At 42.0% G+C, this 19,455-nt stretch overlaps 1 protein-coding gene across 5 annotated transcripts in view; it reads left to right on the forward strand.

Annotated features, from left to right (window-relative positions):
• daam2 (dishevelled associated activator of morphogenesis 2) overlaps positions 1–19,455 on the forward strand; it is a 107,063-nt gene that overhangs the window by 64,879 nt on the left and 22,729 nt on the right. For 3 of the 5 annotated variants that reach the window (XM_053509433.1, XM_053509436.1, XM_053509434.1), the window contains exons 5-14: positions 1,017–1,111; positions 12,989–13,322; positions 14,821–14,931; positions 15,010–15,113; positions 15,215–15,281; positions 15,434–15,551; positions 16,183–16,321; positions 17,708–17,731; positions 18,745–18,803; positions 18,961–19,145. In XM_053509433.1, coding sequence (XP_053365408.1) covers positions 1,017–1,111; positions 12,989–13,322; positions 14,821–14,931; positions 15,010–15,113; positions 15,215–15,281; positions 15,434–15,551; positions 16,183–16,321; positions 17,708–17,731; positions 18,745–18,803; positions 18,961–19,145 — 1,236 coding nt within the window. The remainder of the gene's footprint in view (positions 1–1,016; positions 1,112–12,988; positions 13,323–14,820; positions 14,932–15,009; positions 15,114–15,214; positions 15,282–15,433; positions 15,552–16,182; positions 16,322–17,707; positions 17,732–18,744; positions 18,804–18,960; positions 19,146–19,455) is intronic. The other 2 variants (XM_053509435.1, XM_053509437.1) reach the window with 1 other exon arrangement.

The following is a 19,455-nucleotide window of genomic DNA, read 5'->3' on the forward strand; positions in this document are numbered from 1 at the left end:
GTTACCAAAGTCTTATTCATTCTGTATGTTTCCCTTACAAAGATGGACTTCCTTAATTCGAAGGTTCTAGGAAATGTTATTAAAATAATTATATTGTTTATATTAAAATATTATATTAGAGCATGTCAAATTTTTAAAAGCCCCAATCCTTACTCTTTCCTTTGGTAAACACCTTTAATTTGCATCTTTTGAAATGATAGCCTCTTACTTAAGTATTTATGATGCAATATATATTTTAACCGGGGGAAAAAGGGAAGGGTTTAAAGAGGGAGGACGGAAAAAAGGGGAAAGAAAATGGTGAACCTCTTCGACGGTAGGATCGTGAAAGCTATCTCTGTACGATCGTGAAAGTGTCGTGAGAGCTCGGGCAAGCCTTTTCGCGGCTGTCCTCAACGCGGAGATCAAACGGCTGCACTCAGTTCTATGGCCTTTGAAGTCCTTGGGGCGCGTTGCATCACACTGCTTGCATGCTACTCTCCTGTGTTTGAAGCGGCCGCCGCGCGACTCTGCTCTGTAAACCTCCAGGACCTCGAGCCAAACTCTCCGCCTCGTTTCTATAACACAAAGGAAGCACGAGATTCATTGAAGATGATTATTCACCAGGTCTTGTGCCCTTTCCTGTGGCCCCACCCCCTTCGCGCACCTGCGCATGGGGAGGCCGCCTACCTAGTGAGCCTACGGAGTGAGCAGGAAATGACAAAAGATTGAGCCGCATCCTCATCACTGGTGCACAACGTGATCATATTCATATGATGCTGGTCACATGACTAGCAGTAACTTAAAATGTTAAAATAGAATTTCTGACCTTTCATGCCAGTCTGAACACAAAAACATGATGTAAATGTGACTTTTATAAAAAGTCAATAATTTTAATTGGAGGTATGTGAGCATCTAAAGAGCTTTAATATTTAGTTTATACTTCACCTCCCAAAAAAGGAATTTTATTTTTTCCCCCTCTTTTTATGGTCTTAAAATAAGGATGATTAATAGCAGGATTTGCCGTGTATATATTCCAGATGCAGACCCTTTTTGCGTTCGACGAGGAGGAGATGGAGATAAGGAATAAAGTGGTTGAAGATCTGAAAACGGCACTTCGCACTCAGCCCATGAGGTAAGCATCGTCTCTCGTGAAATGAAAAATCCACTTGCGTTAAGTTTGTATTGAAATGTTGGTGACTCTGGTGCTAATTTCTCTATATTTTATGGTATTTGTGGTATTCTTGTTATTCCTGTAAGTTGTTGTCTGCATCTCGGTCGAATAGTTAGCACGGATACAATGACATTTAACAGGAGGGAAAAATATCAGAAGCAAATGTTGGACTCGAAATTCCAGGACAAAAAAGTTATGGCTGAAGTAATGATCTGTGAGATGCTGAGTGCAAAAGCACCGGCTGCAGGATTAACATGAAGCTTTGGAAGCGGATCTGTTTGTTTAAAAGGTAGAAATGTGGGGAAATGACCTCACTGTCCGTGTGCACTTGGTTCATCCAGACCTCAGTTCTTCATATTTTGCTTCCAAAGAACCAGACTTTCTTGTATTACATTTACATTTGAGCCATTTGGTCGACGCCCTCATCCAGAGCGACTTCTATTTTATCTAGTGGGCTTCTTGGACTTCTGGACTGTAGCCCAATGGGACTGTAGACCACTGAGCTACACTCATGCCTGTCTATTTTTAATGTAGTCTTCAGGAATAGCGCTCCAGTCCCGTCCCTGTACCTGATCAGATTCAGAGGAATGTTTTTGTTAAAGTCACTCAGTGACCCATGAATCAATTAAGCATAAAAACATCTGACTTACGGCATGAACCAGTGAGAAGCAGTCGGTGCAGATGATGGCCGATGGTCAGGCCGGTGATTAGTATACTGCTGTAGGGCGCTGCATCTTTAGGTACGTGCCACAGTAAATGATTTGTTTCTATTTTTATTTTGTCTACGTCATTTAATGAAACTAAAGATGGAAAAATGAGAGGTGTCTTAAAACTTTTGCAGAGTATGTAATCAGAAAACTCTTCCTAGTTTAAAGATTGACACAGACCTGCAGGTTCTCAAAACTTAAGAAGAGGCGGGGGAAAAAAGTTACTATAGTAAATACGATGTGTTGTATAAATAACTGAACACAGACGAGCTGATCCTGTGTACACGCCCATCTATGGCAGATGCTAATGAATATTAATGAGTATGCAACTGTCACATGACAAGGAGTCGAAATGAACAAGATGTCGGATTTCCAAACAAGTAAAGATTTGCCTTTGGCAGATTCTGTAAAATGTTTGCGTCTTTTTTTGCGAGGTTTTTTTTTTTTTTTTATATCGAGGCCACAGGTCACATGACCGCGGAAGGTTGGATGTTTTTATGCTTAATGAGGGCCCTAATTAGTATAGGCTGCTCAAAACAGTTTTCAACAATGACTTTTTATACATACTGTAGATACGCGCAAGGCCGCGACAATAACGGCATTACTTGTCTTTTTTATAAATATTCTTCTTGTGTATTTTGTACTTTTATAATCTTATAAAAGATGCAGTAAAATATGAATATTTCAAAGTTACCTAGGCTGTTTCACTCCTCTTCCAAACATGCTGTTTCAGTGTCTATGAGCCACGCCCACCAGGGAACAGCAGAGCTGAGTAACAGGCTGTGTGCAGGGGGTCCCGCCCTCCTATGAGCCCACATGTAAAACGGAAAAACGTCATGTCTAAAAATGACAAAAAAGAGAATTTTGCACAATAGATCTGAAAGAGATTTAATCGTTTCACATAAGAGCTGTCTCAAAAGAAAGCTGTTGGGAAAAAAATACACTGTGTGCTAAAATCGCCAAGAATCCAACAACGAGCTGCGAAGTCTTTGGAGAAAAATGGAGTATATTTCATCAGCCGTCCTGCTTCACCTCGGCTCTTGGAACAGCTTTCGCATCTCTTTTATCAGATTTTGGGACGATTTGAATGCCATTTTATGGCGAGTTCTCTCAAGTCACTGCGTATAGTGTGTGTGTGTGTGTGTGTGTGTGTGTGTGAGACCATCTGGCCCGTGTCTGGGGTTTTGTGGTCTGTCTTTCTGTCGTGCAATGGAAGGAGGGAACTTTTTTGTTTTTCTTTTTATTTATTTATTTTTTATAAACGTCTGAGCACCAGTGGCCGGGTTTGAAGCATTGGAATATTAAAGTGAATAAAAACAAAGGACAAAAAGAAATAATGTATCAGAGCGGAGCCTGCAGAGACAGGAAGTGTGTGTGAGTTCACGAACCGTTTCAAGACAAACTCCGCTGGAACCTTCTGCAATTTGTGAAGGCGATCTAAACCTTATCGGCTTTTAATGTGTGCTATTGTTCCTTGAGAGGAGCGGGGTGAACCGTGAGCACAATCCACGTCCTGTGTGTTTTTTTTATTTATTTATTTTTTTTTCTTATTAATACCAGAATGAAATTGCGCATTAGTAGGGAAACTTTGATTATATTTTAGTGCACCCCATACTTTATTGGAATAAATGAACGGTTTAATACCCAGTTTAGGCAAAAGGCATAATAAATCTGAAAAATATTAATGTTTTTTTTTTTGTTGTTTTTTTGGCTGATTTGTCTGAGTAATCATTTATTAGAGCAATTTTTTTTGACTTGCACACGCTTTAAAAGATTTTAGATTTCTATAAACCCTACCCAGACCCACATTAGACACTATAAGCTGCACATAAGCCTTAAACTTAAACTAAAGAAAAAAAAAACACACACACACACATCGGTGTAGCTCCTCTAAAGGCCCGGTCTTTCATTCATGAATAATAGATGATCACAAGCTTATAAACGGTTTTTAACTCCGAGTATGTGTGTGAGTGTTTGCAGCTTGTTTTTAGCTTTGGCTCGGCGTTGTGAGAATTTCCGACCCGAGCGTTCTAGCAGAACCCGAGTCGCTGTCCTCAGTAAAAACAAAACCGACAGCTAGGAGTCGGGCTCGATGCTCAATTCAAAAGATTTGTTAGTCAGCATAGACAGTCTGCCGCCAATCGTTCATAACACTGGTTTGCATTGATCACACACAAACAAGGCGTCCGTTCTGGTGTTTTGGCTCCGACGCTGCACTAGATCATCCCTGCGTGTGCCATGAACACAAGTGCTTGCAGATGTTCCTTTCCATAACGCTGACTGTAAATCCGTGTCGTTCTAGGAAAGAGGGGATCGACTAGGAGGGTTACGCAGACTCGAACAGGAAGAGGAGGGGGGGGTGGTCACAAGGACATATAATTGATTTGTTTACGCTCTGAGGTTTTTCACACTTTAAACTTCAGCGTCTGAGGTTTTTATTGACTTCTTTATGGGGTTTTCCATGATAACGAACGGGTCACTGTGTAAACTTCAGTTAGCAAGATGAGCCGAATGGGGTTAGACAAAGGTAGCGTCCTTTTAGGGTACGATGAGGGCCCTCGCTTTACGGAGCCCAGGTTTGTGCTTGGAGCTTCTGAGAACCATCAGAGATGCACTAAAGGATGTTCAGTCCCCCACTGGAAACTGCTCCATCGTTATCCTTCACCATCATTTCCTCTGTGATGAGATGAATAGATTTAATAAGAAGTTCCCAAAGACGATGCATTTAATCCCCTGCCAATTCATCACGGCGATAATAAGCAGCTTGTTCCTATTTTTAAACATTTCCAAGCTCTCTTTGAAGACCTTCAGAAGCTTCTGTATATAAACTGTATGGAGTTATAACGTCTAAGAGTTTCCAAGGCTGATCCAAAGCCATACAGTAGGAGTTTGTTTACAACAGAAATGTCTACTGCAGTCTGTTTAGTCACTGGATGTTGATAGCGTTCCCGTGATGCGCCGATGCTTTACGCGCTTTCCGACGGTGTTAATTGGATGAGCGCGGCTCAGAGGGCCGTCTGGGGAGACGTGACCGAGCCGGGATATAACTGCACTTGTATTAGTGCGAAATGTGTTGTGCATATGTCTATCAGACCAACATGAGTCCTTCCAGTCCCTGATCCCTGTCTCAGTCTCTAATTACAGCTGTTGGACGACTTCCCCGCCATCCTGCTCCACTCATCATCATGTGTCACATCGGCTAACGCACCGGAGTCAGGGGGTTTCTTACAGATCTCCGGGTGCTTTTCCACTCCTCCGCAGTCTGCCGTAGAGGGTCGTGCAGATGACAGGCATTTCCTGGTTTGGTGTACCACAACACAGGCTCCATGTCGACACTGCACTCCTGTCCTCCCTACACTCTCTCTCTCTCTCTCTCAATAATGTAGACGAAGTCCTGAAATAGCCTGTAATGAATCTGGGATCATTCAGCAGTTCACAATCATTTCTCATCTGTAGGAGTCTGCTTCATTTATTGTGCTGACTCACTGGGATAGACTTATCTGAGCCGGTGTCAAGGTCAAATCCCTGCCTCGATACGTCTGGGTGAGTCGGTGCACACGCATATATCTACATAAAGTTTCTGAAGGTCGGGTTGTTCTTGGAAGTTCTTGCGTATTATGAAGGTCTGACTGGTAGTTACCCGTTTAAATCCTAAAATATTAATTACTAGTTAATGGCTAGTTGATCACATGAGACACTTCTGCCTCGTTCTGTTTTCAGTTTTCAAATCAAACCAGAGAGAATAAATACGTTTAAAAATCAGTGCAAGTGTTTGATCTCTCCTCTTTGTGGGAGCGAATGATGAAAGACTAGAGCAAGCTGTGGCTCGTACTAAACAATCATAGGGTCTGTGGGCTTATTTATTACAGATGGGGCAGAACGTTGATTTTTAAGTACTTACACAAAAGAATCATGATGGGTGACACTTTATGTATCACCACATTGACTCCAGATTCTTTTTTTTTTGTTGTTTGTTTGTTTGTTTGTTTGATATATTTTTGCATTTAAGGCTGTAAAATGCTGCAGTTCCTCTATAATCCTACAGGTGGTGCACTCTAAACTAGTCACACGCTGGCAGGCAGCACATTATTTTGTGAAGTTTGTTTGGAATTGTAACAAAATCCAAAATAATATATATAAATATATATTAAATCAGGATATTTATAAAATCGTGATACACTCGGGAATCGCGATACAGATCGAATCGGCACCGAGGTATCGTGATGACATCGTATCAACTTGTCCCTGGCGATTCCCATCCCTGTTATTTAAGTAGCTAGAGAGTGCTGTCCTGGGAGTGTGTTCAGCTGCCCTGTTATACAGCATGAACAACAGTTCCTAAAGGTGTCATGGTCGTTGGCTTCACCTGTCATGGAGGACACATGCTACATGTCGCCCACCCGAGCTGGGAAATTTGTGGAACTAGCAAATGACTACATGGGGCGGAATTTGGGGTACATTTACAAACTACAGACGTCTTGCACCTCCAGGGTCTGAGTTTGATTCCTACCTCGGGGTCTGTATGCATGGAGTTTGCACATTCTCCCTGTGCTTGGTGGGTTTTCTCCCATGGTGCAGGGTGCTTGGGCCCGCTCATCGCTGCTTGAAACTCTCTCTTTCTCTTTCGCTTATGAGCCAGATTTCTGACCCTCAAAGACGTTTTAAATAGTCCAGCTACACTCTGCTCATGATTCTAAATTAGTAGCACCTGTTTGAGGTCGTAAGCTGTCATAGGGACACCTGTGCACCCGACAATCAGCCAAAGTCTAAATAGCAACATGGGCAAAACCAAAGAGCTGTCAAAAGACACGAGACAAAATTGTAGACCTTCACAAAGCTGGAAACGGATACGGGTAAATTGCCAAGCAGCTTGGTGAAAAAAAAAGAACAACTGTTGGAGCACTTGTCAGAAAATTAAAGAGGCTAATGATGAATGTCAATGTCCCTCGGACTGGGGCCCCGCAGAAGATCTCTCCTCGTGGGGTATCAATGATGCTAAGTATGGTGAAGAATCAGCCCAGAACTACACGAGAGGAGCTGGTCAATGCCATGAATCAGTAATACACTGAGACGTCATGGTTTAAAATCGTGCATTGCACCGAAGGTTCCCCTGCTTACGTCAGCCCATGTCCAGGCCCGTCTGAAGTTTGCCAGGGACCATCTGGATGATCCAGAGGAGTCATGGGAGAGAGTTCTGTGGTCAGATGAGACCAAAGTAGAACTTTTTGGTCTTAACTCCATTCGCCGTGTTTGTAGAAAGAAGAATGATGAGTATCATCCCAATAATACCATACCTACAGTGAAGCATGGGGCTGGAAGCATCATGCTCTGGGGGTGTTTTTCTGCACAGGGGACAGGACAACTGCACTGTGTTGTGACATATTAGGCAAAAACCTCCTTCCCTCATTTAGAGCATTAAAGATGGGTCGTGGCTGGGTCTTCCAACATTACAATGACCCAAAACACACAGCCAGGAAAACCAAGGTTCTACAGTGGAAAAGCACCTATGCTGAAAATTGTAGACCCTCCATGATTTCTAAGTAAGAGAACTTCAAAATCACAGAGTGATCAAATACTTATTGACCTCACTGTATGTGTGTGTGTGTATGCATACGTATATTAAAAAATATTTTTTGGTCTGCTGATCCACTTTGCCGGTCCCGCATCTGGACGCCGGTCCTCAGCTCGACGGCCCCAGCTGTATAACGTATTCCACCAGGTGATAAAGTGGGGAATTCGTGCCGTTTTCCGTAGAGCCTTAACGATATTTTGACCTCGTGCCCGCCGAGGGAAACAGTGACTTGAGCTCGGTGGCTTCCTGTCTTTTACAGCTTACGAAAATAATCCAGAGTTCTCTGCGTCTCGTTCAAATATTAGGCTTCAAAATATTGACAAAGCGCGCTCGGGAAAGGCTAAAAGGCTAGATAGATGGAACCTACCAAACGTCTTTGTTTTCACATTTGTCAGATGCCTTCACGGAAACTCAACACTGCACCTTTTGAAGATTTTGGACGGCGCCGTGTTTTTCTCCCGGTGCCGTGCTAATATAGTAGCCGAGCTCTGCGTGGTCCGAGGGGAAACGGGGGGGAACGAGAGCGAGCGAAGGCGGCTTTGGCCTGCAGTGTGTGTGTGTGTGTGTGTGTGTGTGTGTGTGTGTGTGTGTGTGTGTGTGTGTGTGTGTGTGTGTGTGTGTGCTGTGAGGTGGCGTTTGCCTTGGCCGGGCTTTAAAGGACGCTGTGCTACCCCAGCTGTTTCTCCAGCGCAGTCCTCTTCCAAGCTGATTCAATAAGGAGGGTTTTATGTGTGTGTGTCTGTGTGTGTGTGATTTTATTGTTTGGTCATTTCTAATTATCTTCGTATCTCAGCTGGTTGAACCTTATGTGCTCCTCGAGGATCCTTCAAGGCCGCACTCGGGGGAGTCGGCGCTGCTCAATTCATCCATTGTGGCTTGTTAAAGTGCGCACTTTATGCACATGTTCCGTCTCATTGCACATGTTCTGTCCAAACACGGGTGCCAAATTGCCCAGTGCACCATGTGGCTGGTACACACACACACACACACACACACACACAAACACACGCGCACACACACCGGGGCCTGGGCCACCCGGGCTATTCGACTGAATGATTTATAGTGTTTAATTCAGTCGTTTGTGTTCGGCAGGCCTGCAAAAGACGGATCAGATGAATTATTTTTATAGGTTATTTATGCAGTTGTACGAGGATCAGGTGACGTTTCCCCCAAGAGCTCCTGACACCTCTGCTGTCTGCTGTTTCACCGTCGAGGGAAGGAAAAAAAATTATATGAGCTCATACACGAGTGTGTGTGTGTGAGGTCTTTGAGAGTTGAGTCACAGACGCAGGAAAAAAAGACATGGTTTATTTGCCATCAGAGTTCACTAATATTTAATATGATTCAAAAAGAAATTCCCGCTCACGAGCCAGAGCGTTTTTTTTTAAAGGGAAGAATCCACGGATCATCTCTGATCGTACTAAACTTTATATATATATTTTTTTTAATGTGAGGTGAATTAAATCACCTGCGTCTCCTAAGCAGCCCCGTACCGGGTGATTGGTTCAATCTGTTTGTTGCCCCTGAACGAGGAGCCACACGATAGCTGGGTTTACATGGACGATATTTCCCCGAACCCATCGAAATTATTCCAATTAAAGATTCCAACTTCTCTGTTTACGTGGACGCTGATCAAAGCATTTAACCGTAATATGATTATGATTTTTTTTTCTTTTCTGACATGTAGAAAGTGGCTCGGCTCATCGTGTCATTTCCAGCTTTCTGAAATAATCTGCTAGAAATATAATAGAAATAATAATAAAAAGGAATTTTTACAATTTTTCTCCTACTTTCTCAGACTGAGGTTAGGTCTGGCTTCCCATCTTTTCCCGATAAATCCCACCTTCTGTGTTATGATTGGTCTCAAATATTCATTCTCGTCTGTGATTAGTTAAACACTCACCTGCAAACTCCTTACACACACACACACACACACACACACACACACACACACGCATACTTGAGACCCCAAGGTGGGAATCGAACCCTCGACCCTGGAGGTGCAAGGCGGCAGCGCACACCACTACACCACATATCTCCCTTCGAACGGATTATCACAAGTTTACACCTCACTCTCACCACACTCTCACTCTCACTACACTCTCACTCTCACTCCCATCACCAGTTTATATTCTGATCGAGCCGGATCGGGTCAGACTGTCACGTGATGCCGCTTTATTAGCTGTTATTCTGATTATTATTAGTTGAATATCAGCGTCAGTGTAAATGCAGCTATTTTTAGGGCCAAAATTATTGTATGTAAACGCTGAAACAGTTAATAGCGTGGATTGTAATACATCTTTAAAACTGCACCTAAACACTGATATTTGGACCATCAGAATATCTGCTGCAACTAATCTTTTAAATAATTTTTTAATGATGCTTCCTCACTCTCTTACTAATAAATTTGGCACAACTGTTCCGAAGTGTGTGTACAGGAAGTGCAAAACACGCCAAGCCAAATGATCCAGTTACACACACCGCCGTGATGTGCATTTGTGTCTGTTCAGTGATCCAGATATCTGTGTTTAAATTTTAATCCAAACAAGGCGTGGCCTCATGCATTCTTCACATCTAAGCGTTCTCTTATTCCTGCATGAATGTAAAAAAAAAAATCCAGCTTGTGCCATTTTTTTATTTTTTATTTTTTGCGTATTGTGTGATATCAGTCCTGATAAACACCACTAGTTTCACCAAAATACCGACATGAACCTGTATGAATATCTTTTTGTTCACTTTTTGTTCACTTTTTCTTTCTTTCTTTATGTAATATGAATGGGAAGCATCTCATTTATTACCCGTGTTAAAACACGCATTATGTGTTTGTTATAAATAGATGGTGTAATCCCGTTCCGTTCCGGTCGTTACATAGAGGGAGTATTGTGCATTTAAATCATGATAAAATAACAGCAGGACCATGAACTGCATTTTAAAGCTGTACAAATGAGGCGAATGCATTGAGAAGCGAACACAGTGCGGAGACGAATGGAAGTTAGTTAATTTGGTGTTTTTGTAAGGATTTACGTGATATTTGGAGAGTCGTTCGGGAAGTCCAGATGGGCCTGGATGGAATGCGTTTTAATTTTCCCCATTAAAATAACGGAAAAGAGAAACCTCCTGTTTTTTTTTTCTTCTTCTTTCTTTATAAATACAGTTTTCTGGAATATATTAAGTCGAAATAGTGGAGTTGTTTATATGATTATTATAATTCTTGAAACACGCTTGAAAACTACGAGCGGCATCGTTTAAAAAGCAGTAAAAAAACAAAAACGATTTGTATTGGACACTGAATTCACAGTTTGAAGAGGACGGTGGGCTTTTTAACTGGCTCACCCGGTCGACCCGGCCTCATTATTCCTGAGCCGAGGTTTAAGCGGAGGCGTCTCTGGCGCGGAGCGTCTCCGTCTGCGTCTTGGCGAATATCGCATGGCGTGAGCTCCTTCATCCTGCCGAGTTTTTGAGCGACAGGGGGAGTCTTATGTCCTCGCCGTTAAGCGCGTACAGCGTCTGTTCCAGAGATGTACGTCTCCTGGCCGAGATGAATATGTTCCACACTCGAGTTATTAATAAAGGATTTGAAACGAAGGCAGGATAAGAAGACAATTATTTAGTATTTTCTTTAAAGAATTTTTTTTCTTTTCTTTCAGCGTAGGCATTCCTCGGTTTCAGACACGTCAGCATCAAAGCTTAGATTTTACCGAATGTTTGCGTGTCTGTCAATAACAAGGCAGGCCGTTTTTCTTTTCTGTTCTTAGCCATTAGGTCACGAGGGTATTTATGGCTAATAAACATGCGATCCAAACCCAAATGTCACTTGTCCTCCCATGCAGTCCAGATGTTCTGTGATTCGAATGCAGAAAAGGGCAATAAGGGCATTTCAGAAACACGAAACGTTTCATATCTGCACTCTGGAGGGTTTATTTATTTATTTATTTATTTTTTATAACCAGCCTGTCCACGTCAGCGCGCTCCGGAGTTGACGTGGAAATGGGATATTGGGCTAATCCGGACTGTCATGTTAAAAACGGAGTGTGTAGAGTAGCACGTTGAGCGCAGGCCAGCTGTGATCTCATCTGCATGTTCTGCTCCCAGAGACCTGCTGCATTCTGGGTAGACAGCTGTGCTCTTCCAGGTGTTTGGTTTGGGGAAATGATGGAAGCAGAGAGACTTCATGTATGAATATAGATGTGAAATATTAATATCCAGTCTCACAGAGAAGATGGTGGTTCCTCTTTTCAGTGAAGATGACCAAAGTGTCTGCCCTGATCTGGAGGTCATGAGCTTGAATCTCCCATATCAGAGGCAGAAGGGCAGAGTACTTGCACTCACACTAATTGTGCTTTCGTCCAAGTGTAAACTTGTGCAGCTTTGGAGAAATTTATGAATGATGAAAAGTTATTTAACAGCCTGCAGTATATTACAGACATACAGCATTAAATAGGGAAAATTAGACGGTGGATCTGTGGCATCGTAGGGTTGCTTCCCGTCACCTTAGGAAGTTTTAGCTTTGTCCTTGCTAAGGATCTGGTGTTTTATTCTAAAGCTGCATCGTGATATGACGTGGTGTCTTGGTACAGTTGGAGTTTGTTTCTTTCTCTCATGTTCAACAGGGCTACGGTTGGGTACTGAAACCTGGTACCCATATAACCAGTACGTACTAGAACGGAGTCAGAACGCAGCTTTCAGTGCCTCACTTTGGTTCCTGAGCGATCATTTGAAATGTTTGTCCTCTGGTTCTCTAAAACGGACATACCGTAAGACGCATCATCACCCTCAAGGGATGTAAAAAAATAACGAGACGAGACCCGATACCCTGGTGGTGGTGGTGGTGGGGGTTCTCTCTTGTGCAGGACTGGCGATAAGTCAGGAGACGTGTTTGAAGCTGGTTAATAGTGCACCAATAATTCCAATGACTTTGCTGTTAGTGTAGTTTGGTTAGAGTAGGAGGTTTGTGTTTTGTATTTACTCACGTCTAAGTATTTGTCTATACTTTAAATGTATTTTATAAATATAAATATTTTTTAATATATTGTAAATAAATTAATAAATTAATGCGATCATGCAACCTCCTGCACGTTACACACGGTGATTGTTGGCAGTTTTAACTGATAACGCTGGCTTTGTGTTGTATGTAATAAATATGATGGTGGCGGGGGAGATGATCAAAAAAGACAGCTGGATGTCACATCGTGTGTGTGTGTGTATGTATACAGAATACACGAGTCGTATGAGAGCGCTGCGGTGAGGCAGCAGTGTTCCCAGTGTGATTGACTTTAATTAGTCTGATTAACGAGCACCGTCATTTCAGCTGCTGTGATTAATGAGAATTGTTTAATTCATACGGTCACGTTTCAGAGTTTGTTTTCAGAATTGAACAGTTGTAAGTGTGAGATTCTTGGGAAGGCATCTGGTTTACAAGCCTGCCAAAAAAGCAAGGGCAGTGTTTTAATCCAGATTTGATCTTGTTGCTAGTGATGTTGAACTCTTCTGGCGTCCACATGTCACAAACTTCTCGAATGTTTGGATCTGAATTGAGTGTTTGGTGTCTTGATCGTACAGGTTTGTGACGCGCTTCATCGAGCTGGACGGCCTCACGTGTCTGCTGAACTTCCTGAAGAGCATGGACTTCGAGACGTCGGAGAGCCGCATCCACACCTCCATCATCGGCTGCATCAAGGCGCTGATGAACAACTCTCAGGGCCGAGCGCACGTCCTGGCCCACCCGCAGAGCATCAACACCATCTCCCAGAGCCTGCGCCAGGACAACATCAAGACCAAGGTGGCCGTGCTGGAGATCCTGGGTGCCCTGTGCCTGGTACCTGACGGCCATAAGAAAGTGCTGCAGGCCATGGCGCACTACCAGAAGTACGCCGCCGAGAGGACTCGCTTCCAGGTACTGTGGCGTTCGGTTAGAGCCGAAATGGAGATCAAAGATCTCTTAAACAATTGGTGAAGTTACACTGTAAAAGGTCAGCATCAGAAAAAAGTAAAAACCAGAGCTGTGTGAGTTAATAGTGAAGGTAAGATCGTTTCCATACACACACGGTGTGATGAGGAACTCTCAGGATCTCAGAACCTCAGGTTTCAGTTTGAGAGTTAGGGAGCATAAAGGCTCGACTTTGGAGCGATGGACTAAAGGTCATGTGACCTGATGAGTCCAGACTGATCCTATCCCAGAGTGATGGGCGTGTCAGGGTGAGAAGGGAAGGACATGAAGCGATGCTCCCATCATGCATAGTGTCCACTGTACAAGCCTCTGGAGACAGTGTTATGATCTGGGGTTGATCAGTTACTCAGGTCTAGACTCAGTAACGTTATGGGGCAATAAAATGAGGTCAGCTGACCACCTGAATGTACTGAACCACCAGGTTATGGCCAGGAATGACTCCAGGAGAGTTTTTTTTTTTTTTTTTTTTTTTAATTGTATGATGGAATAAGAGGTGATCAAACTAAATATTTGCATGTACCTCGATTTATTTATTTATTTATTACATATACATTGTGAGCAATTACATATTGCACTGATCAGTAGTTTCTTATTTACTGCCTTTAGATTAAAGAGAACGAAACCCCTGTTTATATTTTGTAACCGTGTCACTCCGTGAGGAACAGCAGCTCCATACAGGTCACAAAGGTCATGTTTTATGGACCTTAAATGTATGTAGAGCCATTTGTCATTACTGTTTGTTCTTGTGGGGTTTTTTTCTTTCTTGGTCATGCCTGGCGACATCCAGGGTGAGACTTTGAGTCATTGGCGTATAAAAATGCCCTTCAGCCCAATGATGAATTGACGCCCAGGACTGTTTTACACCGAAGCTCATTCTTAAACATAATAAATGGCTTAATGTTAAATTGTATGTAGGTAAGAGTAAAAAAGGCGGGGCGTTCGAGTCAAACCAGGACTTTGGGTTTAAAGACCGAAGATGGTTAAAATTTGTCTTTGCATATGGATGGTATATTTTAATATGCCTTCAGAAAAAATAAATAAATAAATAAACACAAGGTGGTAAAAGCAACTAAAGGTGGACCAATAAGGTTTTTATTAATGGATAAAGCTGAAATATGTATTTTGTTTCTAATAATAATTATTAGTGAACGTGTTTTGTTTAATGTTGGGAATATTATGTTTCATTATAACTTAGTCTTAAAGTTTGTTTAGATATTTAAACTAAAGCTTTTGAATAAAACGGAATAGAAAGGTTCTATTGCTTGAATCCAGTAGTTAGACTGCACCATCTCACACTATCTCACACTATCTCACACTCTCTCACACTATCTCACACTCTCTCACACTCTCTCACACTATCTCACACTATCTCACACTCTCTCACACTATCTCACACTCTCTCACACTCTCTCACACTCTCTCACACTATCTCACACCCTTCCAGAGTCTTCTGCACGAGTTGGACAGGAGCACGGGCCGCTACAGGGACGAGGTCAACCTGAAGACCGCCATCATGTCCTTCATTAACGCTGTACTGAACGCGGGACCTGGGGAGGTGAGTCCATCTCTAGAGCCGTCTTATAGACCCTGCACGTGTTCAGCCGCAAAGAACCTGCTTTGTTTTTGTGTGCAGGACAACCTCGAGTTCCGTCTTCATCTAAGGTACGAGTTCTTAATGTTGGGGATCCAGCCAGTGATCGACAAGCTCAGAGGGCACGAGAACGCCACTCTTGACAGGTCAGTAATTAATTAATTTTTTTTATTGTTTAATACAAGCATCATTTGCCATCAAGTCACTGATGAGTAATTATTATTTTTTCCTGTTTTCTCTGTTTTAGACATTTGGACTTTTTCGAGATGGTCCGGAACGAAGATGACAGTGAGCTAGCCAAGCGCTTCGACATGGTACGATAAGCCAGTTCCAAAATATAAAAAAAATATACTGACATCCTGCACACGTCTGCAAGCATAGAAAGTTTCACTTTTCCACAAGTTTATTCTGGTTTTCGTTGACGCTTTGCTTTAATTGGGAAAATGAACGGAGGATTTCTTTACAGACGCATGTGGACACGAAGAGCGCCGGCCAGATGTTTGAGCTGATTAAGAAGAAGCTGAGCCACACAGATGCCTACCCTCATCTCCTCTCTATTCTCCAGCACTGCCTGCAGATGCCATGTGAGTGTCATCAACTGAACCAGGCTTGTTTTTCCAGCAGCCCAGGACTGACGGCAGCCATTTGTACTAATCAGTCACACACAACTTGTCTGACTGCATGAATCAATACTTTTAAATTAAAAAATACAAAAGTATGCGAACGTATTTGTATACAGAAACATGATAGGCCTCTATATTTTATCATGCAACAATACTTGCTTTTTGTGATTGACACAAATTCTGATTACTCGATACTTGTTTATTTCTAACCTCAGAGTACACATTAACGCTTGGCGTCAAAACGAAAACTCTGATTTCGCAACAATCCTACGAATAGAAAGTACATTTTTAAACCATTTTCTAGCTTTACATTTGTAGCAGTATTATGTTTGGTGGATAATGTTTTAGTAAGAAGATAAGACTCTATGATGTGTTCACCTGACCTTCATACCCATGTGAGGTTGAACATCTCATTCCAGAGTTTTTTCTGCATTTACTGCTACACCTGCCTCCATGTTTCTTTGGTGTGCATCTCAATTGTAGTGTAGCAGAATGACTAAATGGTAACATTAATAAAGTAAGTAGTGTCTTAATTACTGAGTAACTTCCCTCCACTGTACTAAACTCCAGTATTTTCTGTCTCGTACTGCAGATAAGCGTGGAGCAGGCAGTATACAGCAGTGGCAGCTTCTGGACCGAATCCTTCAACAGATCGTCCTGCAGGACGAGAAAGGGGACGACCCGGACGCTTCTCCTTTGGACAACTTCAACGTCAGGAACATCATTAGGATGTAAGTGCTGCACGGTGTGTGAATATAACCTTGATGGAAAGTAAGGAGTCGTGAGTTACTGTACTGTAGGAGTGGCCCTGAAGTTCTGGTTGTCCGATCAAAGCCGAGCCTGGCGGTGCCTCACTGCTGTGGGATGAGAGGACGTCACGCTCGACCGAGGAGCGTCGCAACGACAGGAACGGCACTAATGCATCTGATGGCTGAGCTGACGAGAAAAAAAAGAGAGAGAGAAAGAGAGAGAGAGAGATAATAAACCTGAGATGATGTGATTTAATATGACATTTGTGTATCGACCTGAAATTTACAACTTGAATTGAATTAGTACACACACACACACACACACACACACTTTGAGCTTTACTTTCAGCAGTGGACATACTCCAAAGACAATTTCATTCCACAATTATAATCAGAGATTGATTTAGTGTCCGTATAGTTCAGCAGAATCATCAGTCAGTGTTAAATAATAACACCGAGCAAAAGATTATGCGACTCTTTCACTCTTCCTTATTTAGTTTGTGTTGGCTCGTTGCTTTGTTTTGTTTTTTTAATGAAGTGTCTTCCTTTTCTCCCCCCATCTCATTCTCCCTCCTATCTGTTAAATTATAGTGGATCCCATTTCCTGCCGTTCTTCCTCTACCCAGACTTTGCATTGTTATTATTTTCCTCTCTCTCTCTCTCTCGATCGCTCTCCATCTTTCCGTCATCCCTCTTTTACTTGTCTTTGCCCTTTTCATTCACTGTGTGTTCAGGCCAAATAGCCAGCGTTCACACACTTCCATTCTCCATCATCATTAGCGAAGGCGAGCCAAAGTCCGTGATTAATGTGTTTAGTCTCCGGAGCGAAGGCGAGATTGGAAAACGCTTTAGAGGAGAATCTTGCCTGTTCGCCCGGCGCTCCGCCAGCTCCTACTGAAAGTCCTGTGTTTATCTAGTTTTTACACTTTAGTGCACTTCTCTCCAGTACAAACATTACCAACACCAACCCTATTTGCTAAAATGGGAAAGATCTTCTGCTGTCGCTAATAGCCACTTGTCCAGATGTGTGTTTAACAGTATAAATAGCAGACGCTCGTCTTGGTTGGTGTCTGGAAGCTGAAATCCTTTTTGTTTTACCTTCATTTAGGAAGATTGTTCAGATTGAAGATCAGCACTGGTTACGTCAAATAAACAGCAGTTTATTGTTCTAATTAATTATAATTCAGACGTGTTAAAGGTTAGTTTGTTTGTTAGGAAAGAGGCAAAACGCTCCATTATAGAGAACATCTTTTTCCTTCTAGCTTTATATTAAACACTCCCATTTTTTCTCCGTTCCATACTGTACCTGCATTATTTCCTTGAGTTGATTGTAATTCTCTTATCTCACTTTCTTTGTCTTTTTCTCAGCTACGGAAAGCAGCGCTCATCCAGGTGTTTCATTTTTAAGCCCAACCCACCCTCCCCCCCCACACCCTCCCCCCCCCCCCCAAAAACAGGCCTCGTAACTCTAATCCTCCTGCGCTGAACTAAAAGCTTTTCTCGAGATACTTAACTATTTACAACATGAATTTGACATGGTTACTGACACTACAGATTTTTTGCTTTTTAAGCAACAGTTTTTACAGTTCATATGCTTCTAGAAGCTTCCACTAATTTTAGTATCAATACTCGGAGCACAAATAAAATCATCTTTCCAAAACTTAAATTTTTACTGAAGCGAGATCGGTCACTTCCATGTTGCATAAACTTCAGAAGTGGCTTCTTTGGCCAAATTTTTTTTTAATAAAATCAGCAACGATACTGTGTTTTGGCTGATAGAAAACACTTCGCTCCTATCATGTGGAACGCTGCGCTCCCTGCCAGGATGTGAATAGTTTCGAGCGCGCCACCTGTGGGATTATAGAGGAACTGCTACATTTTACCATCACAAATGCAAACGGATATAAATAAAAAGAATAAACATTTAAAATCGATTCTGCAGTCAGTGTGGCGGTACATGAGTTACCACACGCAAGAATCAGGATACATACCCGATTTTTCTTCATCATCTTTACTGTTTAATGATGCGTACATGAAAAAGAAATGTGTGAGAAACGTCAGCGTTTATACTTTAGTCATTAAATTCTTATTGTTTATTTTTATTCAGCCTAATTGTGTCTGTTGTTCATGTGTTAATGGGCTTAATAATGCAATGTAACCTATAAAACATCCTTACCTTATACTTAACAATTACTGTACCTTTACACAATAATAATAATAATAATAATAATAATAATAATAATAATAACAACACAAGTGCATTAATTTCTGATGGTCAAGGTAAGCAAAATAAAGCTAAAGAATCTTTTTACCTAAACATGGGATATTTGAGTACAGCAGGCTGATTACTTGTTTTTCTTTTTTTTTTATAACTTTTTTTTTCTCTCTCCTCTTTCTCACGGCAGGCTCGTCAATGAGAACGAGGTAAAACAGTGGCGAGACCAGGCCGAGAAATTCAGGAAAGGTAACCCTGTGCAGACAGACAGACAGATGGCCTGAGATGTTTTGGGATGCACCATGTTTAGATTTTTTATTTAATATTTTTTTTACTTCTAACATGTATATATATATAATGTGTATGTATGTATGTGTGTCTTTATTTATTTATTTATTTATTTTAGATCATGCAGAGCTCATGGCCCGACTTGAGAGGAAGGAGCGCGAGTGTGAGATCAAAACGCAAGAGAAGGAAGACATGATGAAGACACTAAACAAGATGAAAGACAAGCTCCAGAGAGAAGGAATAGAGCTGCGTTCTGCCAGGGAGCAAGTCTTAGACCTGTCTTCTCGGATTAGCGATTTTTCTGTGAGTTCACTTTTTTTAAAACTGGATCAGGAGCTTAGAGGGTCGCTGATGCTTTTAAAAAAAGCTTAAAACTCTGATGATAATAATAATGATGATGATGATGATAATCATATAAGGAGCGTTCAAGTCAAACCCAGACTTGTGATTAAATTCCTGATGAATTCCGATTGGCACAATATGGCGATGAGACTCACTAAAACATTTGAACTGTACCAACATTTTAAAGAAGGCTGTACGTTCAAGAATGACGATCCTGACAATCGAGGTACAGTCGTGACCTCACTCAAGTCATTTCCACGTTTGGGCCGTT

Source organism: Clarias gariepinus, chromosome 13 (assembly GCF_024256425.1).
Source record: "Clarias gariepinus isolate MV-2021 ecotype Netherlands chromosome 13, CGAR_prim_01v2, whole genome shotgun sequence".
NCBI lineage: Eukaryota > Metazoa > Chordata > Actinopteri > Siluriformes > Clariidae > Clarias > Clarias gariepinus.